This window comes from Stenella coeruleoalba (assembly GCF_951394435.1).
Source record: "Stenella coeruleoalba genome assembly, contig: scaffold_75, whole genome shotgun sequence".
NCBI lineage: Eukaryota > Metazoa > Chordata > Mammalia > Artiodactyla > Delphinidae > Stenella > Stenella coeruleoalba.
Genome location: NW_027646298.1, coordinates 659,612 through 685,451, shown reverse-complemented (window position 1 = coordinate 685,451; position 25,840 = coordinate 659,612). Strand labels below are relative to the sequence as shown.

General features: G+C 43.0%; 1 protein-coding gene and 1 long non-coding RNA gene across 2 annotated transcripts in view; both read right to left on the bottom strand.

Annotated features, from left to right (window-relative positions):
• Positions 1–25,840, bottom strand: part of LOC307181188 — a 53,480-nt gene that overhangs the window by 10,167 nt on the left and 17,473 nt on the right. The gene's annotated exons all lie outside the window — the stretch shown is intronic.
• On the bottom strand, positions 19,854–20,770 carry LOC307181190 (NOP protein chaperone 1-like; the record flags this gene model as incomplete). The annotated part of the gene is made up of 2 exons (XM_079946606.1): positions 19,854–20,581; positions 20,765–20,770. 2 exons carry the CDS (start codon positions 20,768–20,770, stop codon positions 20,003–20,005), a joined length of 585 nt encoding a protein of 194 aa, XP_079802732.1. The 3' UTR covers positions 19,854–20,002.

Below are 25,840 nucleotides of genomic sequence, written 5' to 3'. Positions count from 1 at the left end.
GGAGAACCCCGACGGCGCCTCTGGCGTCAGTGTCTCCACGGCTCCGCCTGCAGCTCGCCCGGCAGGTCCGGAAGGAGTGACCGCGGGGCGGGCGGAGCACACGGCAGGGCTCCGGGCTGGGGCGGCGATCGCTGCTGGGCCCATCCCCGCACGAGCTCCTGCCTCCGTCGCTGACGTCGCAGGTGCTGGATGCATGGCGGGAGCCCTGGAGGCGGCGAGGAGAGGAGCGGGGCGGCCTACAGGCCCAGGAGATGGTCCCGCTCCTCCGCGCTCACGGGAAGCGGCAGTCATGGGAGCACCCCGGGCGGTACAGCGGATCCTCGGCCCGGCAGAGGGCTTCCCGCCGGCCGGGCTCAGCCCCGCGGGGCAGGAACCGCACCCCCCTTTCTCCCTCGGCGCACAGACCAGCCCGGTGTCTCTGCCGCCGCCACGGGAAATTGGGGCCGGAGGACAGAGAGAAGGGGCGCGATCCCAGCATATCCTCTGGCACCTGGAGGCTGCCTCATCCTCCGCAGACAGGGGCATGTCCCTGAACTTGGCGGCGGGGCCCAGGGCCTCAGAAGCGCCGGTGCCCTGGCCCCTCCCCAAGCAGAGGACATGGTGCTCATTTTGAAATGTATAGAAATTCCAAATTATTCTGTTGTGTAACAAGAAGTAACATAGTGTTGTAGATCAGTTATATTTCAACAGTCAACCAACAAGCAAACAAACTCATCCAATAACAGTCCGATTTGTGGTCCACAGAGGCAGGGCGTGGGAAGGGGTGGGACTGGATGAAGGTGGCCCAAACTGCAAGCATCCACTAGTAAGAGATACCAGGGATGCAAGGTAGCACATGATAAAGATAATTAACACTTGTGTCTCCTATACATAGAAGTGGTTCAGAGAATTAATTATAAAGGTTCCCATCACAAGAAAAACACATTTTTCTATTTCTCTAATTTTGTGTCTATATGAGATGATGAAAGTTCCCTAAATTTAGTGTGATAATCATTTCATAACATATGTAAGTCAAATCATTATACACTGTAAAGTTACACGGTGCTCTATGTCAGTTATACCTCAGTAAAACTGGGAGAAGATAAATGAATAAATAAAATGGTGCCCCATTGAATCTCGATTAAAATGGATGCTAAATGGAATTTTAGTGGGCATGTGCAGCAGTTTTTGTATTCTCATAAAAACCATTATGGATTTTCAAAAGTGTATTTTGTAATTGAACAGTTAATTTAAAAATACTTATTTCATAATATTTTGAACAATTATCTTGGCTGTTAGAAAGGGAAATCTATCTTTATTCTTCCCAAATCTTTCAGAATAGCTTTTCAAAGGTTCAGAATTTTGTAAAATATTTTTTAAAAACCCAGTCTTTTTGACAATTTTTGGCCTTCCAAAGTTCTATAATGATACTGTTATAAATCTCAATTTTGTTTTATAAAGTGGCAACTTTTCTTTGTAAATTAGGAGCAAACATTTTGTAGTTACACAATTTGTAAACCCTTATGTATGTTTGATTTTTAATATCAGAAATTTTATATTGCAGTGTATTTGAATTGACTGCGTTAGAATGTAGAGTTCTACGAAGATAGGAACATTGTATTATTTACATTTTAGTCCTCATAACAAGCCAAGTTCTGAAATCCTGGAAGCTTTCAGTAAATATTCATTAATAATTGAAAATTTGATAAATTAATGACTAAGGTAACTTAGATGCTCTCTCTCCTGATGACACATTTATACCATTGATTCCAGACTCACATTTTCTTTTTAGGTTCAGATGGAGGCTATATGCTCTCTCCCTTGCTTGCACGTTTGTGTGTGTGCGTGTGCATGTACACAGACAGGAGCACAGACACAAATGTTGCAGGCAACATCCCATGCTTTATAGCCCCCTACAATACCATGTTTTCACCCATTAGACATCCGTGGACTTTAGGGTTATAATGAATGTTTTTAGGCCAACAGAGGAAAAGCAATTTATCTGAAGAGGAGCAAGACCTTATCAGGCAGGCCCTACCCTCTCCAAATCTGAAAATGGAACTCTCCATGTCTGCAATGATTTTTTTTTTATCTTACCTTATTTTATTTATTGGGGCTATAGTTGTTTTACAATGTTGTGTTTCTGGAATGATCTTCCACTTTCTTCATTCTGACATATCTATCTGTTCTTTGTGGGGGAAAAAACATTTTGGCTAAGAAATTCTGTTGCAGGAATAAACCCCTGCAAAATTTCTTGGAATTTTCATGGCCGGGTCCAAAAATTCTCCAGGACTAGGAATCTTGTGAAAAAATTAAGTTTATTTGTAATTCAATTTTAAGTCTTAAGAGGCACATTGAGTGAAAATATAAAAGGAATAGAATAATTGAAGCACCAGATTTTACAGTGTTTTGAGACAGAGGGCTTCTCACCTTGTGAATTCATCAGTGTGAATAGAAGTTAAGGCTCTGCTGAAGTGTGTCCCACATTTATCACATTAAGGGTTCTCTTCAGTGTGAGTTTTTGGTGTATTTAAATATGAGGCTCCAGCTAAACTATCCTCCATTTTTATAACATATATAGGGGTTCACTTCAGGGTGAGTTTTCTCATGACATCTAAGGTTACAGCATTGTCTACAAGCCTTCCCACATTGATGAGACCTGCAGGGTTTCACTCCAGTATAAATTATCTTATGTTAATTCAATGATGAATAAAGGCTGAAGGCTCTTCCAAATTGATTGCAAGCATAGGGTTTCTGTCCTGTGAGAGGTCACTCATGTGGCGTGATAGTTGAGTTCTATGTGAAATCTCCTCATATTTGTTACATTCAGTGGGCTCTTCTCCAGTGTGAAGTCTCTGCTATTGATAAGGAAAGGAAAGACTGTTAAAAGCTTGCTCACATAAAATTCATTTCTTTAGTTCTCTACACATGAATTCTATGCTGCTCCCTCAGTGATGGTCTCCACTAACTACCCACCCCACCATGTTACTTATATTCACATAGAGTCTCACTTTGCTGAATTCATATAGATTTTTCTAACTTGTAGCCTCTCACTGCCATCGTTTTCTGATTAAGTTTTCGGCCTTCTTTATTTTTCAAACACTATATACATGAACTACATTTAAGCAACTGCCCTTTTGAAACTCAAGGTACAGTTTGTTTTTGGGGAAAAATGGTTCCAAATGAAAACTATTCAAAAGCCTCTGCCGGGCCAGCGTTTAAGTCCCCTTTCAGTCAGATGGTTGGGCTGAATTCCTCTTACCCTAAGATCATATCTCTTATGTGGACAGCGGGGTTTATTCCCGTAAACTTACTATTGACCTTCAGATAAATGGCTTCTTCCTGAAGCTACTGTCTGTGAACATGTTTAAAATTGATCTTTAACACAGGGAAAAGGTATGAAATGGAGCAATATATAAGAAATTGGAAACATATTATAGGATATTGACAATTAGAATATATCTTGAAGGGTAAAACAAACGAAAAATAAAATGGCTGGGATGTTGGTGAGATAAGGATGAGGAAAAGCACCGGAAGGGAGAGACTGAAACAATGGGTGCTGCGTTGACGTTTAGCACCAGTCGCCACAGAGCCATACTTTCCTCTAAGGCCAAGGAATATACGGAAGGTTAGATTAATAAGATTGATACGTTCACAGAATTGTGACACTATTGGAGGGATTTTTCTACATTGACTTCAACAAGATTTCAGAGACATTTCACTCAAAGAAACCTGCAATTGACATTACCCCAGGTCTGGATGAAGTTCACAATCACATGTCTTCAAAGTCACTGATTCCTAAAAACATGCAGGACATTCTGGTTCAGGCTGCCCCATTTACCCAAATGTCCAGAGGTGATGGTCGAGGGTGACAGTAATGAGAAAAGGCAGTTGTGTGTATCAAAAGCCCAAACCTGTTTGACGTCAAGTCCAATGTTCCTCTGGGCTGACTTGGCGTATGCCTTTCAGGTGCATCACAGAGATGGGCACACTCTGAATACAGAGTGACTTTCATGGTAAAGGAGCATCACATGAGGGGTGGTGTGAAATAACCTGCACAGTCCACAACAGAATGTTAATTCTGAGCTGACTGGCAATTAAAAAATGTGTACTTGGGAATTCATAAATATTCCTGCTCCCCACTACTTTCAGTTAAATCTACAGACTTAGCACAAGACAGGCAATATACATGTTCCGCCACTTATCAGCAGTGACTACAGCAAAGTATTCCCCAATACAAACCTCACTGTTCTCATGTGGGAAATACCTTAATAATCTCTCAAGAGAGTTGAGTGATTAAATGAGCTGACATGACATGTTTGAACATAACAAAACTCAATAAATAAAAGCTACAGGTGAATTAGTCATTAAAAAGTCAGAGAGCCTTGATGCCATGTCCACCATTTTGTGTGAGTGAACAGACTGTGTATACAACTTGGGGTCCGCAGTTGCTGCCTACCTAACCTCGACACAGACCATGCATTCATCACCAGATAGGAGGACAGACGGGCTCAGCTTCACAAGCCAGCGGTCCCGGGGCTGCCAAACTGTAAGATGATCCCCAACTGACCTTTCCTGTGGGTTGAGGTCCCTCTTTCCCTCCTCGTTTCCTGGGACCTCATCGCTTTGACTATCATTGTCTCTCCTGTAGCTTCCTCCTGTCTTCCCTGCTCAGAGACTAATCGGAGACTCTCGATGGTCCAGGGCTCTCCAGGGCTTCACATATCGTCACGATTTCCTAAGTGTTCCTCTACCTACTATATCCTACTCAATGCACCAATTAAAGAAAAAATGCTTTCTGTAAAGTGATTCCAGTTTCTGAACAAAGGTTACCTAAACAGGGGGAAAATGGCTGGTTTGGAACAAGAATGAATGGAAGTATTTTGTTGTGACTTTTTAGAGTTTTCAAAATAGTCAATTGTATTCTGAGAAAACAGATTAAAAATTGGAGAAACAAAGGAAAAAAAAAGCAAATTGGCCCCACCCTCCCCTCTGGGCCAGTCCTGCTGAAGGGCTTCTTCTCTTTCTCCTACCCCGTCAGCTCTGCACAGCCCTCTAGCCAACATCTCTGACCCTGGACGTATTGAACTCACCCGTCCACACACCTCCTCCCCGGCCAGACGTTGAACTTCTGTTCTTGCTCAGCCCTCCACTTGTGCCCATCACAGGACAGAGTTCACTGCACCACAGACTCGCTTATGGAGTGAGTCACACCCCCGTCAAGCCCATGGCTGAGGGGAGAGAAATACAACCTCTCATGTGTCCTCATTACCATCACAGCCTTCATGGAGTCTGGAGCACCTCGGTGTAAATGTTGGAAAAGAGACGGTTGCTGTATTAGCTCTTGCCCTACTCCACGATACTCACAGAGTTGCCAGACGACAGGACTTGTGCTCAGAGCCTTCACTTCCACCAGGATACACTTAGAGCACTCAGTCCAAGTGGTGACACCTTTCTATCCACCGGAAACAAAGTTACCATACCAGGAGAAAAAGCAAGTCCCCACTCACCTGGGGACACATTGCCAAGAACTCAGCTGCTAGTATTCTCTCTCAGAGACACTGTTTACTCTGAGCAGGCAAATCCAAGGAAAGGGAAGAAAGCCATGAGACTTGAACCCTATCTAGAGTTTTCAGACCTAAGAGTCATGAACCCATAAATCTTTACCTGGGAGTGAACAACCACCCCACCTGCAAATGTGAATTGGTCTATGAGAAAAGAGGAGTAATCTTGTTTCCCACGGTCAAACTCAGAAGGTTTTGGCTACTGTTTCTCATAAGGGAAATATTAGTTTCCTAAATTTATTTATTAGGAAATAAAAATCAAAGAGTTTTTAAAGGTAATTAACCCATGATATTCCAAGTTATTAGTCAGTTTCCTCCCTCGCTCCAAATGCTAGGAGAACCTCCAGTGCACTGACCCCACTCTCCTAACATGTGTGCCAACCGTCTTCATTTTTATTCCAAATTAATCAAATCAAGTAATTTCAACATATAGTTATGAAGACCAACAATTTCCATATTCCTCTTTCCATATTCCTTCCAAATTCATCACATTTGCTGGTCAAGATTCCAATCTTGGAGGGCTCCAAGTACCTGCTTCTTCCATGACTGAATCTAACTAGGATATTAAATCTGGTGGGGTTCGCAAATCTCCCAACATCTTTCAAATATCCCTGGACATTGTACTATATCTAGATGATTAAGTCTTATTCTATGCCTCACAAATATTTCAGACCTTCTCCATATCTTTTGATTTTTAATCATTCTCAGTACTTTCGCCACTTTCCACAAAAGGGACCACCTTCTACTAGACACATTAATCAGATAATTTGAGGAAATTCTTCAGCTCACTGTCACAAAATCTACAAATATTCCTCACGGTTTATTCCCAAGCCCATAGTAAAAATTGAAGAATCATCTCTTCCTTGGCCAAGCCCAATTTCTCCAATTGTATTCTTTTCTCTCCTGCCTCCCTGGAAACTTCATGTAATTGATTATAATTTAATTATTATTTACCTTGGTATTAAAATACAGATGCTATAAAACCCTAAAAATATCTTCCTTGAATGTTTCATAAAATCAAACAACACCAGTCCTTATATAAAGCCACACAAAACCCACAGCCTGATGGGCTGTTTGTAGGTTAAACATATTTATATAAAGACTAATCCTCCAGCTGCAATTCTCTTCCCAGAACTGGCCACAATTCACAAAACAGTGAGACCTCCGGCCAAGGCATCAAGACTGCTTTTGGAGGTTTTTAGAATATTAGCAAATTAAAGGAATCTCTTATACTTTCCTTACATATATCTAAGTGGTTAATGTGTTGAGAAGGAAAAGTTTGTGTTAGGGAAGTTTTTCCTTGATTAGATTTATCCTGATTGGCATCCAGATTAAAGGAATCCTTTCTTTATGATTATAAAATATATGAGGTTATCAGATCTATTAACAGGAGCCCACAGACAATTCTATGCCTGATTCTATAGAAAAAGACTAAAACTTTGAACTCAGGAGTGTGGTAGCTGCATACTTAAGTAAAGACACAAACACAGTTTTTCCACACATTTTGTTTCTGGTGATTACTAAATAAAATTTTCCCCAGGAGGAATCAAAGTCATTTATTATTCAAAGAATTATTAACTTAAAGATAGTTATTTAATTTGATTAAAGAACATTGGTCACAGGCCATTTGAGAGTAGATTAGGTTACTGTGTACATGGAATCTCTGTGCATTTACAATCCTTATGTAATAGTCAAGAGAAACTTACTTTATGACTCTACGGTTTACTTTTCTGCAATTTGTCCAGAGAGGAAAACAGGAAAAAAAGAAAAGAAAAAAAAATGATGAGTAGAGATATCATGAAATATTACGGGTGTTGCCTGTAGGTTCTATTCAAGACAACAGAGAGAGGAGAGTTACTCAGCTAGTAATTTAAAGAAGGAATCTCTGAGGCACTGACATTTAACCTGAAAGTGAAGCAGTATAAGTGTAGCTGGAACTATGTATGTGTATATATGGGAGGAGATGAACAGAGACGAGAGCGCTCATTGTAGAGATAAAATCGATGCTTGGTTCTGTTTGTGTGGTTCTGGGACGTTATGTCAATGACTAAGCCCCAAATAATTAGTGGAGCCGCTATCTGAAACTGTCGATGAGAGGAGTAGTAGTTTTTATTTGGGGAGGAAGTTCCTGGCTTCTGTCTGATATACATTTCATTGTAGGTGTCCGCTTCCCATGCAATTATGGATGACACCTCAGAAATGAAATCTAGCATTCGTTTTTACGCATTATTATCATAGTGGTAACAGGAGAAGACTGAATAATTATAACAGTTTTCGAAGATGGTGTATATAGTAAAAAGAGAGAAGAGGGCTACAATGGAGTCTTGAGATGTTGAAATAGTATTGTTTGAGGAGAACTGCGCACAGTACACTGGCAGGAACTGACTAGTTTAAAGGCAGTGGGGAGTTTGTGATGTCAGAGGACCTTGGAAATATAAATTTCCTGACGGAGGTCATAGTCCAATTCTGCTTGGGTCCAAGTAAAATACGAGAAACATTCATTGGATTTAATCACGGAGAGATAACTCTAATGTTATAAAGGTTTATGTATACGCAAGTCAACAGTAACAGGGAGATCACCCCTAGTAAATCAAACTGTGGGAGGGGCGCCCAGAGATTGTCACTAATCCTGCACTGCTCTTTCAGTTTACTTTGGAAAGAGGAAATTCATTGGGCAGGAACTAGAGAAAAATTGGTTCAGATATTTTGTTTCAAGAATGAAGAAACTGAAAAAGATGAAAGGGAATGGACTGGGAAGAGAGGGGTGTTCGCTGGTAGAAGAGCTTCAGTTTACAATTAATAATAAAACAACCTCCAGAGAACAGGAGGGAAGGGGATTCATTTGAGAAAAATGGGCTTATCCAGGCGTAGAAATGACTTTCAGTTTAAACAGGAGCGGCATCGCCAATGGGTGAAGATTCAGGAATAGGTGTTGACTTCATGACAGTGAGCTGACACATTTCTTCGAATATGCTACTTCATCTGCATTGTAGGAGGTGAACACACTGTTGAAAGTGAGGGAAGGTGAGAATTTCAGGGATTCAAAGAAACAAGGGGAACATTCAAAGTGTGTGCAAAGCATGGGAGAATGGTTTATGATCATGTCCTGGTAGGATGCTGATATTTATAAAACTCATTGGGAGATACGTATGATAGATGCAGCCATAGGAAGAGGAGTTTTTTGTCATCTCTCATTGGGGTCTTGATCATCAGCTGTGCTGAGAGGTCAGCGGGACCTGAGAATTGTTCCATAAAACTCAGGAGACATGGGAATGATCGGGAGGCTGGGTCAATGCACTGGAGGATTCCTGTGTTGGGAGAACCTAAGCACGGTAGTCATTGTGTGAACAGACTGGAGGGGAAGTGTTATGATAACAGGGAGGATTCCAGCCACTGATTTGATAGGCGACATATCCAGGTGAAATTTGAATCTGGGATCCACACCTCAACACCAGTATATTTAGGAATTTGAGATTCAGAAACAGCCTGAGCTACGTTTGAATTCTAGCTCTGTCATTTTCTAGCTGCATGATCTTCTCACATAAGCAAAATTTCAGAACCTAGCTTATGTTACTTGTTAAAAGGTAACTAATCTATAAGTAACAGGGTTGTACGAAAGATAAATGAGCAAACGTAGGTAAATCTCAATCACAGGGTCTCAAAAGGAATGTTTTCTCTTTTCAGAATCTCAGGATCAAAGGGCTGTGATCCACCCCTCTTCATGACACATTATCAGTATTTGTCTATGCAGTAGTTAATGATTAACATTGACTTAGGTAGCACTTGACAGTTGACACATACTTTCCTATAGAAATATTATGAAGTGAAGAATGTTTCTCCCCATGACATTTAGTAGGACAGAACTCCACCTACTCTTTCACTAATGTATCTGAAGGTGTCGACTAAATTTCACCCCAAATTAAACTTCACTCTATATTTGATGAGCGTGTCTGCTCTGTGTGGATTGTGGTACCCAACAGTGGGCTTCTGATGTGCGTACTCCTGCTGCTTTCCTGTGCAAGGGGTTTTTAGCCCTGATTTGTGTGACAAGACCTTCCAACAAGACATGAGTCCCTGGATTGTTTTCCCCACCATGAAGTAGATCCAAAGTGGCCTGGCCACATGGTCCAAGGCCATGGAGGGCAGCAATAGGGTTGAGGCCCTCATGTTGCTTGATTCCCACATGGGGAGGAACCAAGGTGACTGAGGGCAAGGGCATCCGGGGTGTGGGGAGAGGGCACAGCAGGGAGGGTGGGGCCTCTGAAGCACTGGGGCGGGTGTTGGAGAAAAAATCCTGGTGCGTTTGATCAAGAATTATTTCATGAAACATTTGAGAGTGGTGTTCTTTCTGTGGAGTCAACATTCCCCAACTGATCATTGTGCGGGTTTCCTGCAGTTTGGTGTAACTCCTAGGAACTGAACATTAATGAAATAACTCTGAAAAAGTAGCTCTAATAAAAGTACAACACCCAAGGATTTTCATGTTTTATGTGTAAATGAAAACATTACTGTCTTGCTTATGTGCAGTAGCCTACACTGCCTTATTGTTGACCCTGGAGAGAGGGAGGTTCACCATATCTACACATGCCTGGGGGTTAGGTGGTAGAGCTCATTCCCAGGTGAGTGGCTGGGGATTCATGCCTGGAATGCCTAACAATGCTTTAAATGCCAGGATTCTCTTGGTTGCTTTCCCTTTCCTCATCTTTACCTGCTCAGTTTTTCATCTGACCCTGCATAAGTATGCAGAGGCGGACAAGTGTTGGCTGAGTTCCTTACAATGAAACAACATGTGAGAAGAGACTTATTTTTATTCTTGAATTGGTCCGTCTTTTGCCAAATGGTCAGGTTTCTCCTTTTGGCTTGGATCTTCTAAGTACACCCATGAAATACTAATGCCAGTTATGTTCACCACCCTGTTAGGGAGACTGATGTGGAAATAATCTCCTTCCGTCATTCACACCCACTTGTTCCAGACTCCATTAATGCTGTGACTTCACAGAACACATGGGAGGGATTTTCACTAAAAACAATAAGTACAGCCCTTAGCCTCAGTAAAGAAAAATTCCCTAATTACAATGTGAATGACTACAACAGCCTTAGGTGTGTGGTGAACACAGGTGATAGTAATGAGAGAAACAAGTTTGCAGACCCAGGGTGGGGGTGGGGGGGTGGGGGGTGGAGCAGATGTGAAAGGTGCTGGGGTGGAGGTGGATGCTGGACAATAAAGAGTAATGAGGAATTGTTTACTATTTCTAATTTTTAAAATATTGAACTTTTTATAGACTATATTTGAACATTTTTAAGTCTACAAAAGAAGATAAATAAAATTTCCTTCCTTCACAATAACTCAATTATCCTATGTGTACTTTTCTTTTTAAAGAGTTTCCTATTTATTTATTTATTTTTGGCTGTGTTGGGTCTTTTTTGCTGAGCACGGGCTTTCTCTACTTGCTGCGAGTGGGGGCTACTCTTCGTTGAGGGGCACGGATTCCTCATTGCCGTGTCTCCTCTTATTGCTGATCACGGGCTCCAGGCGCGCATGCTCAGTAGTTGTGGCTCACGGGCTTGGCCGTTCCGCGGCACGTGGGATTCTCCCAGACCAGAGATCAAACCCATGTTTCCTGCATTGGCAGGTGGACTCTCAACAACTGCGCCACCAGGGAGGTCCCTCTCTATGTGTTCTTCACCTTTGTTCAAACTTGAAAATTGAATGTAACATATGCAGATTATTATTTTCTTAATTGTAACTGTGTATTGAGGAGAAAGTGTATGATAGACAGAATGAAATGTAGGGCACTGGACAGGAAATGACACATTAGGGAGCTCGAAGCCCTCACTCCCCGCCAGTGACATCAATACAAAAAACAGGGTTTGTCAGCACAGGGGACCCAAGAAGTGGCAACAATGATCTCTTTTCTGCTCCCACCACTCTCAGACCTGGCAGGAGTACGGGTTACCTGCTGATATGTGTGTGTGCGTGTGTGTTTCTTTTTTCTTCGTGCCACAGCTGGACTTGCTGATTGAGCCTGCGTGTTTTAAGAAAGGAATGGCCATGTTGCGCTAACAATACAGTGGACCCTCCGTCACTCTTGTGTCTTTGGGAGTTGAGTGCACACAAAATTTGTATGATGGATCCAGGCACGAACTTCCAGTTTTCCTCTTGGCTCATACCTGCTATGCCAGGGGAATATTTTTCCCTTGGGAAATCAGCTCAAAGGTTTTGGAGAGAAAGGCTGCACAGGTGTAGGTTGGGACCAGCAACACTTGGCATGGACGACTGGGCAAACCAAGTGAATTGCTAAGGGTTCCTGATATGAGGAAACAGGCTGAGGACATAGGGAGGCCAGGCCTGCAGAGTGAAAGTTCTTCTTGCCTGTAGGTAGCTCTGGGTGTGGGTGGAGGAGAGACATTGAGGGGCTGAGATGCCAGCCGCCTGTCCCAGGACTGCGGAAGGAGGGGGCAGAAAAGCAGGAAGTGTGGCTCATGTTTGTTTCTGACACACTCATCCTTCTGGTTCTTGACTCCAGGCTGTAAGGAGGAATTTACTCTTGTTTTGCAAAGTTGCTTTACCTATTCCAATCCTCTACTTTTCCATTTACTCTTTTCAAGAGATATATATAAACTTGCTATTTTCATTAAACAGCTTGTCATCAACACTTTTTTCCAAGTCAATAGCTATACATCTAGCTCATTAAAAAAATATATCAATAAACCAAACCAAAAAGTGATAATACTGTATTGTCTGAATGTACTTGAAATTTACTTACCTGGTCCCTCTCAATGGCTGTTTTCTAAATGTTCTGTTCTTAAGTAATACTGATATCAATATTCTTAGTACACATGTATTTGCACAAATGTTCCCACCTACCCACTTCTTGTCATTTGACTGTGCTTGTGGAATATGTAAAGATCAATTAGGTGGTCAAGTTATCAATCATTTCCTCTATGGCTTCTGGGCTCTGGTATTTATGTTTTAGTAACATCTCCACTCTGCAATTACAGAATAAAATGTCGTCCGTGTTTTCTATTGGTACGTTCATGGTTTCAGCTTACAGTTCACGCAGTCCATCCCCCTGCAGAATTTTCCTTGTTTACAGCGGCCGGCGGCCCAGGAATAGCGTGAAGAGCGCGTCTCCTTCGCGGCAGCCTCCCGGCACCATCCTCCCAGCTCCTCGTCTGCTGCCGGGGTCGCGCCGTGTCGTGCCGAGCCGGGCGCTAGCTCCGAGGCGGACTCCCCGAGACGAGCTCGGGCGTTTGGGCGGCCGGCACTGCACCCTCGCCGTTCGGCGATCGGGATCCGGCCCGGGGACATTCGAGCCGTGGCCGGGCTCCACCTGGCGGCCGGTTTTATATCGTCCCTTGTCTCCGGAGCTTCGGCGATCTTCGCGAGGGCTGACATTCGGACGCCGGGCGCGAGGCAGCGTTCCGGGACGCCGGCTATCCGTGTGGCGATTGTCCCGGTGGTCGCGGGGCATGGGCTCCTCCTGCGGTCGCTGGAGATTGGGTGTGTAGGTTTACGAGGCTGTGATCGTTGCCGCGCTGCTTAGTGAGTTGTGAGGGTTGCCTGGCTTGGTCGACCAGCAACCGCCCGTGCCCCTCCAGCCACGGGAACTGAGCGGACTCGACCCTACCTGGGCCGCCCGCCGCATTGTGTAGGGAGGGGTTCTTGCGAGCCCTCCGGAGCGCTTGAGGCTTGATGGTCCGTCCTTCTTAGTCACTTTAGGTGCGTTCATTTTCTACCACTTCGGTCCACCAGCGTCCCACTCCGGACGTGGGGAACGCACCAGGCACGGGCGTTGAGGCCGTTGGAGGGCCCGATGTGCTTGTTGACTGGCGCGCTTGGGTCCCTGTCTCCGGGGCATGGGCGCTTGCTGCTCTCGCGGGATTGGACGGGCAGACATGTGTAGTGTGAGGCCGGCGCTGCGCTCCCTAGAAGTCGTTGAGTGGTGGGTCTGCTCGGTTCGACCACCACTCCCTTGTGTCCCTTGCGCGTGAAACGCCCACTTTGAAGCACGTGGTCAAGAGAGGGTATCCATCCCCGGAGTCGTCCGTGTGGCCCGGTGGTCGTACTTCCGCTTTACAAGTGTCGCCTGGGAGTGGTTCAAAGTCTCCTACGGACGTGGACGCCGACAAGTTTCTCCCGGCCTTCTCTCTTGATCCCGTTTGCCCTTATTACCAAATATGTTTTTCTCCGCAGTGGGTAGGGCCCGAATGGCATAACAACGAGGCACTGGAAGTGGGACCACGGCCTTCACGTCCTCCACGTTCTCCTTCCCACGGTACCGCCACGCCCCGTCCAATAGGACGCCCGGTGCTGCTTCTTGGCCGCCTTGGGAAAACGGTGCGTCCCGGTCCTGTCGCCGTGGTGGAGCTCCTCCCCTGCGTCTACTTTCTCCGAAATCCGCGAGAAGCGGTCACAGGGCTGCGCAGACGGTATTCCCCTGCAGGCCGAGCTGCGTCTACGGGGGAGTGACCGGCGTCCCACTTCTGTTGGCCACGTCGGCGAAGCGCTTGAGTGGACCAGGTCCTCTCACCACAGGTGAGAGCAAGGAAAGTCGCGGGCGAGAGGTAGGGCGCCCCAGGCGCAGCCACGGTTCCGCCTGTGGCTTGGTGGTCGGAGAAGCCTAACAAATGGGAAATGGGGAGCTGCCTGGGGCGTCTGGTGATGGTCGTGTGGAGGCATGAGGCGCTGCGCAGTCCTGGGTGGGCGCGGTTGTCAGAAGCTCTTCGTGAGAATCTCGTACTGGAATGGCCTCTGAACGCGCGTGTGGATGAGGAGACAACCCGGAGAGAGAAATGGGACCTATGGTTGGCCAGAGGGGATGAGTTCGGAGGAGTGGAGGCGCACCTTCTCTTCCGTGCCATCCAGATCTATACCGGTGGTTTTTCCTCCATTTGGTTGTTACCTGGCGTCCGCTGCTGCAAGGAAGACTAGACCATACAGCGTTGTCCTGGCAAGAAACAATTCAGTGACGAGAATTTGTTTGGAGATCCATTAGTGTAGACACTGGTGAAGTGAGAAATTCTGAGATCTACAGAACTGAAAATTACTATTGTCGTCGTTACTCCACAGCATTGTAATTACCATTGTTTGTAATTAGTGATAAAACTGAGTAAAGTTGAGTCACACAGTAGCTGATTTATTGGAGATGATCAAAGAGGGGTTTTCAGTATTTCTAAATGCTGCTAAATGGGCAGAGGTCAAGGTGGAGACAGCAGGTATGTGCCAGGTAAGGCTGTGACGTGTGTGAGAATAAAGAGAGGTGCTGAGAAGATTATGGAGGGTTTCTGAATGGTACAAGAGGCTGGAAAGCATTCTTAAAGATATGTGGGGGGATAGATCTGATAAGTTGCAGTTTACAGAAAGAGAAAGGCTCATTGCTAGTCTCCACAGGAGGATTCAGCAGCAGAGTATCTTATCAAATGCTGTTAAAAACACTCCAGGGGGCTTCCCTGGTGGCGCAGTGGTTGAGAGTTCGCCTGCCGATGCAGGGGATACGGGTTCGTGCCCTGGTCCGGGAAGATCCCACATGCTGCGGAGCGGCTGGGCCCGTGAGCCATGGCCGCTGAGCCTGCGCGTCCGGAGCCTGTGCTCTGCAACGGGAGAGGCCACAACAGTGAGAGGCCTGCATACTGCAAAAAAAAAAAAAAAAAACTCCATGTTATAAATCCTTTAGAAACATACCCTACACATTTGCTAGCAGCAGAATTATGCATTGCTGCATTGTTTGTAATATAAACAGATTATGGAATATCAGCGTGCATCCCAACGTGGATTGGCAAAGTGCATTACAGTACATCATCCATTCAGTGCACTGTCGTGCAGGAAACGATGTCTTGATAGAGGATAATTTGCAAAATACTGTCAAATGAATAAAAGCAAGCTATAACAGCACTGTGCCTAGTGTTCTATTTGTGTTTTTAATTAGGGTGCCAAGGAGAAATGTATATTCATATTTGCCTGTATGCACATAAAGCCACTCTGGAAGTTTGCCTGGGAAACCAGATACATGGCTACCTGTGGAGGGCAGGGACTCCTGGGCAAAGAGGGGGAGGTGGTGCGGGGCACAATGTAATGCAATTTTCAGGACCTTCAACCATGTACATGGATTACAACCTCTCTAGAAAGCCAAGAAATTGAATTTTTTAAACCTCCAAGGATTAAAATGCATTTACTATTTCTACCCAGTACATGTCAAGTTTGTTTTACCAGGGAGAGCTATGCCTTCTCTAAAATGTCTACTCAAGCCTTCCATGGTGATTTTGACTATTTTCCCTTACTTTGGTAGCAGACAAAGAAAACCAGGGGAATCAATGGATGTGTAGTTCATCAGCCCCTGCAGTGGCTCCCCTGCATTTTTCTTTCAAATAGTTTATACACTTTTTTTGGTGCTATTTTCATAAGTTTTATTTGCAAGGAAGAGGATAGAGGAGAAATAAAGCTGTATTAGGGTTTTGCTAGGGTTGCCAGAAAAAGTGCAGACTGGGAGGCTTAATTAATTTTCTCACAGCTCTGGAGGCTTTGAGTTCAAGATCAAGGTGTCTACAGGTTCAGTTTCTTCTGAGGCCTCTCTCCCTTGCTCGCAGGTGGCTGCATTCCTACTGCATCCTCAGATGGACTTAACTCTGAGCTGAGTGTGCATGGCTGTGTCCTAATCTTCTCATAGGGGCACAGCTCTGGATTAGGGCTCACCCATATGACCCATTTTAACTTCATCTCTCCTAAGGCCCTATTCCCAAATACAGTCACATTCTGAGGTACAAGGGTCTGGACTTCAATATGTGAACTTATAGGGTTTCAGTTCAGACCTGAAGGGAAGCCGCTCCCTGTTGGTTGAAGCAGAAATCTCAGAGGAGAGAGGAGTCTTCCCACATGGCCTAGAACTTCTTGACACAGCCAAGTCATGACCCATAAGCCTGATTCCGTGGTTTTGCATGTCTCTGTGACAGAGTGGAGGTCAGAGAATGACTAAGGAATTATGTCCTCAGTACATTGTCACTAAATATTTCTGCCTTTTGGAGGCCAGGTGTTCACAAAAGTGAAGAAGTTATGTTTTGCTCAGCAAGTTCTCGGCCTTGGAAGGTACACAACGCACTGAGGAGTCAACCTAAGTGTCTCCCATATTCTGATCAGGCCACGGACACAGGAACAGGAGACAGCCATTAGAGGCCACAGCCTTGCTGGGAAGCAGGTGCATCACCAGTTTAGCTCAATCAGATCTGTGTTCTAGGTGCTGAGCTTGAGGAGGGCGTCAGTCCTGGGACACTGTGGACATGATGCAGAAAAATTACCTTAAACCTTGAGTCATATTTAAATAGAAAAACTCTGAGATATTAATTCTTATTGCCTCCACTGAGCTATAAACGTGGTGAAGGTGGTTATGTTATACGTTTCACGTCTTAGTCTCCTGAAAATTCCACATGCTGGATCCCTTGAGACTCTCAAAAAATATTTGTTACTTTAGTGAATGGTGGGTGAGAGAGCTACCTGATTTTTCTTGAAGACTCGTCCTATGATAATTTACAAAATCCAGAACACTTGGGAGATATGTTCTCCCTTAAGTATCTGATGGATACTGTGGACCCTCCACCTAGTAATGCACATGCACAGACACAAACACATTGCTGCAGTCGGCCTCAAGTGTTCTATTTCCCTCTTTTCAAGCTCATAGAACAACCCTTTAGCATTCTATATGTATGGGCTTTATACTCCTTTTGTGTGTGTGGCTGTGTGTGTGTGCATCAAGAAAAAGTTAATGGATTTGAAGGGAGAGAACACATCATGTAGCTCCTGCCCTCTCTCAAGCCAATCCGACAGCAGATAAACTTAGGACATAGGCATTCTCCACGGGGACCATCTCTTTTCCCCAGGTCTTTATTTTTCTTTATTTTTAACTTTATTGGAGTATAATTGCTTTACACTGGTGTGTTAATTTCTGCTTTATAACAAAGTGAATCAGCTCTATAGCCTGGTCCTTATTGATTAGCACCATTCTCATTGGAGGAAGAATGGAACTCGCGAGGGGGACCAAGTCCCTCTGACTTCCTTGGCTGAGGGTGGGAGGGGTGCCCCAGCCCCTACCCCTGCCCCCTGCCTCTGGTTACTCCCTGAAATGTAGGGGTCACAGGCTCAGCTGCAGAAGCAGAAAAGCCACTCCTCTTCTCTGTGCTTAGTGTTCTCATGCAATATCTCTTCCAATATTTTCACTTTCAGCATATGAGTGTCCTTACTTCGAAGTGAGTCTCTTGTAGACAACATATAGTTGGACCCTTTTTATGTCTATCTTGTCCATCTTTGTTTTTTTTAATGTTATTAAATACTCACCTATATTTTAGTATGAAACAATTTTCTTTCTTTATATTTAAATCTATAAGACCTACATAATTTATCTTAGTATCCAAATTGGTTTAAAAACAGCCACCCCTGACTCTGTATATTAAATAATTCAACCATTTTACACTTAACTTAAAACGACATCCCTATCACATATTAAAAATTTTTTTTCCTTTTCCTCCTATGTCATAAGAATGTCCAGAGGAACTGAATTTAGTTGACTTCTTTAACTGTATAGAATACCTAGTCGTATTATATGAGAAGGCCATGGCAGGAGAGAAATATAATTCTACACACTAGTATGTATTCTAGACTGAAGAGTCTCTTTCACTGACCATCAGACTATTTCTACTTGGCTTTGTATTTCCAGTGAAGTTACACTTTCATATCCGCATGGATAGCATGGCTTAAAATGCCCTGTACATCCTCAATATACCTGTGAATTCATTTATCGACATCATTTGGTGCCTACTGTGTACCATGCACCAAGCTAAGGAGTGAACCAGACAAATACTCTTCCCACAATGCGGCATGAATATTATCTGGTAGAAGACAATCCTTAAATATTCACACCAATAATCCATCACAGCTGTGTTTGGTGCTACAAAGTATACCCTTTGCAGCTGAGAAGTCTCGTTTCCAGATCTGTTCACTTCTGCATACTTTGAGTGCACAGCCGATTTCCAATTCCCAATGAAAAATACCAGAAGGAACTTGGAGAATTATCTTCAGAGTATTTACAAGATGTTATAAGCTAATGAGAGGAGTAGGAAAAAATAATTAAAACAAACCCCTAAAATATTAGGCAACAAAGTCTCATGAGCTCAATGCACTTGGAGACAGTACTTTAAATTCTCAGGTCTATATCCTGAGCAAAGCCAGGCCCATGACAGGTGAGGTCCCAAACAAGTTAAATAAGATCAAGAATGTGGCAGAAAGGCAACTCCAATGCAGGATCATTTTGCCTTTTGAAAGGGAAAACCTGTTACTACCTCTTTATGTACTGTGACCTATTTTCCTGGGGTGTCCCTATTCTCTACAATTAATAGGTTTCAAAACTGTGGGCAACTGGAAGGGATAATTTTAATAACTGAAACAAAAAATTCCTTTATGAGAAAAAGAAGAAAGAAAACCAAAAAAACCACAAAATTTTCCAACAAGCAAATTTTACATGCATTGAGAGGCTACAGAGTCACTGACAGTGATTAAACCACAGAGCACCAGTTTTCCAGCTCAAACTGGAAAGGATTTGGTTTCTTTTAATTAAAGTAGATATGTCTGAGGACATCTAAATATAAGTAATTATTTGTAAAAAATTTCTCCCTCGGGGTGGGATAGGGAGGGTGGAAGGGAGACGCAAGAGGGAGGGGACATGGGCACACATGTGTACATATAGCTGATTCACTCTGTTACAGACCAGAAACCAACATAACATTGTGAAGAAAATATACTCCAATAAAGATGTTAAAAAAAAAAAGTTCTCCCTCAATGAACCCATTTTGATGGTAATAAATAAATATGACTTCATAATAACCTAAAAAAAAACCCAACTTAAGTTTTTGTTTCTTTTGTTTTTGCAGTACGCGGGCCTCTCACTGCTGTGGCCTCTCCCGTTGCGGATCACAGGCTCCGGATGCGCAGGCTCAGTGGCCATGGCTCACGGGCCCAGCCGCTCCGTGCATATGGGATCCTCCTGGACCGGGGCATGAACCTGTGTCCCCTGCATTGGCAGGCGGACTCTCAACCACTGCACCACCAGGGAAGCCCCAAGAGGCCAATTTAAAACAAAAACAAATGGGTAACTTGTATTTTTACTTTAAACTAAGTTTGAGATTTCTGAAGTCTGTGCTGATGAAAGAGGATGCCAACAAATTCACTCATCACCATACATAAAGTTAAGCTTTCTAAACTAAATCTCTTTAGCATGAGATCAAAAACAGTCTGCTCTTAGAAGATTTCCCAAATGCTATCTCTTCCAATTCTTTAAAAGCTAGCTTCTGTTTCTTCAAGAAGCAAAATACATTCATTTTTTCAAACACCATAGGTATCTGAAATGCAAAATAACCAGCAAGCCACATTCTTTTCCACAGAATTAGCGGGAACTATCACCTGTTTCTCAGATTGTTTATGTCCCTGTTTTCTTTTTTTCACTGGCAGGACGGTCCAGAACCTCTATTTTGCCTTTTCCATCTTCTGAATGAGGAAGCTTAATTGTATCGATGGTGACTTCACCTTCAGAAGAGGTGCTATCATCTTCATCCTCAAATTCTGAACTGTCCTCTGAACTGTCTTGTGAATTCTCTTGTGAACTGTCATCTTCTTTTGAATCAGACTGATTCATCTCAAACAAGGTCATATCCATTTGCATAACTTTTACGAGAGTGTCAATATTTTCAATATTGAAATGACCAGGTGGTGCAGTTGATATTCCTTTCCTTAGCTTTTTGTTTGCCTGAGCCATCTGTGGGAGAAAGCTCTGTACCTGGTCCAATAGGGGACTCCTCTCTATCCGAACTGTTTGAAGAGTGGAATTCTTTCTGGAATTACGCTTGGAGTTGATGAGCAACCTGTCCCATATACCTCCGCGGCCGCCCCTGCCCTCCATCAGCAGCTCTCTAGACACCAAGACCCTGGAGCTGTCCCGGGAAAATGACGAACAGCTCGCATCGGGCTGGGATTTGCCGTGGGCCTCCCTGCTGCTCGCCTGTCTTCAGAACAGCCCCTCCAGGCCCAGATGCCAGAAAAAGGCTAGGGACATCTTTGTTTTTTAACTGATGAGTTTAAGCCATATATATATATATAAATTACTGATATGGAATGACATTTAATTGCCAATTTGTTTTCTGTAATGTCATATACCTTTTCTGTCCCACATTTTCTCACATACTGACATCCTTTGTTCTTACTTTTTGTACTCATTTTCAAAATTAATTTCTTTGGCTCTGCCAGGTCTTAGTTGTGGCATGGGGGACCTTTGATCTTCTTTGCAGCATGCGAACTCTTAGTTGTGGCATGTGGGATCTAGTTCCCTGACCAGGGATTGAGCCCAGGCCCTCTGCATTGAGAGCGTGGAGTCTTCGCCACTGGACCACCAGGGAAGTCCACTGACTTGACTTACTTTTAATTTCCTTCTGCGTATATTCTATAGATAATCAATTTGTGGATACCATGGAGGTTACATATAAAATCCTATCAAACTAGCTTAAACTGATATCAACATAATTTTAATCACACGCAAAATCTCTTTTACTTCTCCAATTACATTACACATTAATTACATGTTATTAATGTCACAAATCACATATTTACACATTAATTACATGTTAGTAATGTCACAAGTCACATATGTATACATTGTTTTCTGTTTATGTAGATGTATGAATTAGTTATTTGGGGATGCTATAACAAAATGCCACAGCTTGGGTAGCTTATAAACAGAAGTTTATTTCTCATGGTTCTGGAGGCTGAAGTGTGAGATCAAGGTGGTTAGGTAAAGGTCTTTTCTGAGTCATGGACTTTTCATTATATCATCACCTGGAGGAAGGGGCTAGAGAGCTCTCTGGGGTCTCTTTTAAAAGCACACAAGAGACTTCCCTGGTAGGCCAGTGGTTAAGAATCTGTCTTCCAATGCAGAGGACATGAGTTCAATCTTTGGTCAGAGAACTAAGATCACACATGCCAAAGGGCAACTAAGCCCATGCACCACAACTATTGAGCCTGTATGCTGGCTCTACAGCCTGTCTGCCACAACTAGAGAGCCTGTGTGCTGCAACTACCAAACCCCCATATCACAGCTAGATATGAAGCCTGTGCGTCACAACAAAGATCCCACGTGCTGCAACTAAGAGCGAACGTAGCCAAATAAGTAAATAAATACATATTTTAAAATAAATAAAAGCACACACATTATATTCATGGTGGCTCTGTCCTCATAACCTAAGCACCCCCCAAAGGCCCTACATCCTAATACCAACACATTTGGAGGTTGTATTTTTAACATATGAATTTTTGGGGAAACAATCATGCAATAGCAATAAATTTATAATTATTTTAATATTTTGGTTTAAAAAATATCCTAGAATAATAAAAAGTATAGTTACAAGTCAAAATTATAGTGTTTTCTCTATTTGTCCATTTATTTATCTTTATCAGAGACATATATATTTTCATATGGCCTCAAGTTACTGGTGTCCTTTCATTTGAACTTGAAGTACTCCCTTTAGCATTTCTTGAAGGATAGATATTATGGTACTGAACTCCTTCAGCTTTTGTCTGAGACTGTCTCTCATTTTCCTCATTTTTGAAGAATAATATTGTAAGATATAGAATTGTTGGCAGGTAGTTTCCGCCATACTTTAAGCATATCATTTCACTCTCTTCTGGCCTGCAAAATTTCTGATGAGAAAGCAACTGATAATCTTACTGACAATCACAATTAAGTGGATCATAATAATTGTCACATATAACTTTGTTTATATATATTTCTTAATGCTAACCTATTTACAAAAGTACTTGTTGTTTCAAAATTTTGTATTTATCATTCTAAGATTACTTAACAAATCTATATTTTTATTCTACTTATTTATAAAATAAGAGGTTATTAGCCAAAATTATGAATTCATAGCTGAAATGTGTGGTAAAACATTCCTGATAAGCGTTTTTCCATGTCTGAAAATTTTGATATGAACTCCAGCTTTTCAGTTTGATTTTAGCATTGATAGATCCAGTGTGAGGATTCAATGTTGACTAAGGAATTAAAAATCCCTCAGGGCTCTCCTTCATTCATTATAGTAAAAGTGTTTTTTATGCTGTGAAAACTCATGTGTATGTAAGTCTATTCAATGATATTCTCCAGTTAAAATGATCTCCATGTCAGTTACATACACATAGTATGTAAATCTTCTGCAATGGACATCCCCCCTTTGTAGCATTTCTACTAGTTATCATCAAAATTCAGTCTAATTTAGTCCATAAAGTGAACACTTTATGCTGGTCTGGTGTTTACACTGCACTGTAACTGAGTTCTATGAGTCTGCTGAATTCCTAACTTACCTCATTCCCAGGTTTCACATGTGGATGACCAGGGTTCACACCTGAAGAAATTTATTATTTTCTTACAGCTACATTGTTCCACCAGGAAAATAACTTGCCTGGATATCATTTCTTGCTTTTAATGGTCACAGTTTTTGCTTGAAATAAGACAAAAATAATAATTAAATAAAATAAATAAATAAGAAACGACACATGTGACATTTGGGGATTAAATTGTTGAAAAGTACATTACATGGGGAAAGAACATGAATTTGAGGAATACACTAGTGAATAGAAACATGGTTTAGAAAAATGTTAATAAGATGTTCAGTGTTTAGGTAAAAGAAAAGTAAAATAAATTCAGACGCTACAGGGAATATGAGAGGAAACATTATTAAAGAGAACGTGGCAAAGAGAAAAAAATGAAATTTTAACTCCCACGTGGACAGGAATTTTGCTTCTCTGAGGTGAAAAGTACAGGGGGAAACGTGAAGAGAAATTGATGTGTGATGCATAATGACAGAATCTGGATAATTTGACTCAGTGGCTTCACATACATTTCTAAAAATATCCTTTAGTCGAGCCACCTCCAGTTGACATTCCAAGTGTCCTGCTCCCTCCCCACACAGAGCACATGTGTCTGGAGCTGATTTGGACCCCAGCCTGGGGAAACCCTCCTCTTCCCTCCACACCTACTCTTCTTGCTCCAACTGGGAAATTACATCTGGTTTGCAGAGCGGATGCCCTGGTACGTGTGGGAAATGCTAGATGGATTTAAAGTTCTGTGCTGAGAACAGTGCATGCAATGCAAGCACAGGACAACATGCCAAGGCTCAAGTGTGGGGGCATCAATGGCAGCCCAGGTTCGAGCACCCTGAAGGGGGGAAGCACTGAAGGTTGTCACCCGACACTTCACTCAAAGACAGTAAAAGTCTCTGGTTGCTGCTGTTCTTGCCCAAGAAGAAAGACAGGCTGCAGGCTGCTTAGACGTCTCAGCCAGGAAGGAAGCAACGTTTTCATAATGTGGTTAACACTGTTTTCTAACAGAATCCAATAAACATAAGACCCATGAGATTATTACTTGGAGTTCATGTAGAAAGGGGGATACAAGCTGTTATGTGTTTTTTGCTGTGTTCAAACCTCATGGTAGTCCCCCGAGCAGAAGAATTACTTAGCAACATAAAGTCACTTGTCTGTTAGATAAAATAGCCCATATCTGTGTCCAGCATTATTCTGCGTGTTGGTGGCAGACTAGTAGGGAATACATGCGATTGTGGTAATGGAGACTGTATCTCCATGAAGGGGCACATGTGCTGTGATTAGTAAAGGAACACATTCGTTCCAGGTTGCTCTAAGTGCTACAGAAGCATGAGTCAGGGGCAAGAGTGCAGCAGCATATGTGGAAGCTGCAGAGCCTATCTCAATAAGACATGCATAAAGAAGTAAATAAATATTGAGAGACGCACTCAGAAGATGAGACAACGGGCGTCCTCCAGCATCACATCTGTGTACATCTTTCTCTGCAATATGTCCAGCAGGTCTTACTCTTTATGAATGAGTTCTACAAACACGTTCTCAAAGGTCAGTGATCTCTAAAGCCCCGTCAATGGCTTCTCTTGGCTGATACGGCATGTGCCTTTCATACATATTCAGAAATATATATACTGTGAACAAATGTTACTAAAGGAAACGTATGAGGTGTTGTGTAAAATAACCTATCAATTTCCCAAGATAGTGGTAATCCAACTTCCAGATAGGTTATTATAAAAATTTTACGTGCAAATTCATAAGTAATATTCTCCTCCCAATTCCAAGTAAGTCTGTAGGTTCATCAAAAGGCAATCAATAGCCCTGACCTGCCACTTTGTCAACTGACAGGCAGTGGGGATAGAGATAGAGCTGAAGCTCCATGTACATTTTACCTGTTTTTTTCACGTATTGAACGTGTATCTGGAGTCCTGCTTTTCTTTCCTGGGTTAGAGCTGCAGACACCAGTCGTCAGAACTCATGAGATTTGCTGGCTCCATGTGTCAGGAAAGCCCAGGATCATCTTTTCTCTTCTACATAGTTCTCTCCTCTGGGCTTGGAATATGAGACTTAAGTCAGCCCACGCCCTCCCATAGATTTCTTTTACCTGCTGCTGTTTAGTTTTGCTCTATTTATACCTTCACTATGCAAACCTACAACTTTGGCTGCTAACCTATGACTCTGACTCCAAAATACCCCAGGAAACTTGTCATTCAATTAGGGAAGTCTATAATCCTTCAGCCCTTAAGTTTATTAGTATTATGATTGGTAGTAGTACAACTAATATCTTTATGATTGTAATCACTATTGATATTATTATTTATCACTATTGTTGTTATTGCATTTCTTAAGTTTCTCTGTTCATGAATATATCTAATTTACTGAAGAGTATTGTGGAGGGTTTTCAACAGACTTACATACACATGGTGCTTCCTGGTTCCTGCTGTACTTATGGGTACTTGTGGGTCAGAGAGCCTCCTGACATATTCAGACATACCCAGTGGAGGAAGAGACAGCTGTTCCTGGTAAGTGAACCCCAGGGAGGACACTCTTGACTTTACTGAGCCTCTAGAACAATGTTTAAGTCCTCTTAAGTGACCAGAAAGTGGTGCCAGTGCAAGAGCCCTGGAAGACACCCTTGTCCTGCCAGACTCAGCACAGGATTTTCCACCTCAACTCTGTGCCAGGAACGACTATCATGTCTCCTGGGAAGGCTGGAGAGGGTGTCGCTCCTGGAGTCCAGTCCTCCAAATTAGAAAAGTCAGCAAAGGGGCTGACATTGTGACAAGTGAGGAGTAAGGAGAGTATCTTTGGCATGCCTGAACCTGGGGACATGTTGTAAATTCACTCAGGTGTCCAGGAAAAGCTGGTGCAGCACTGGCAGACATAGAGATGGTGACGTGCC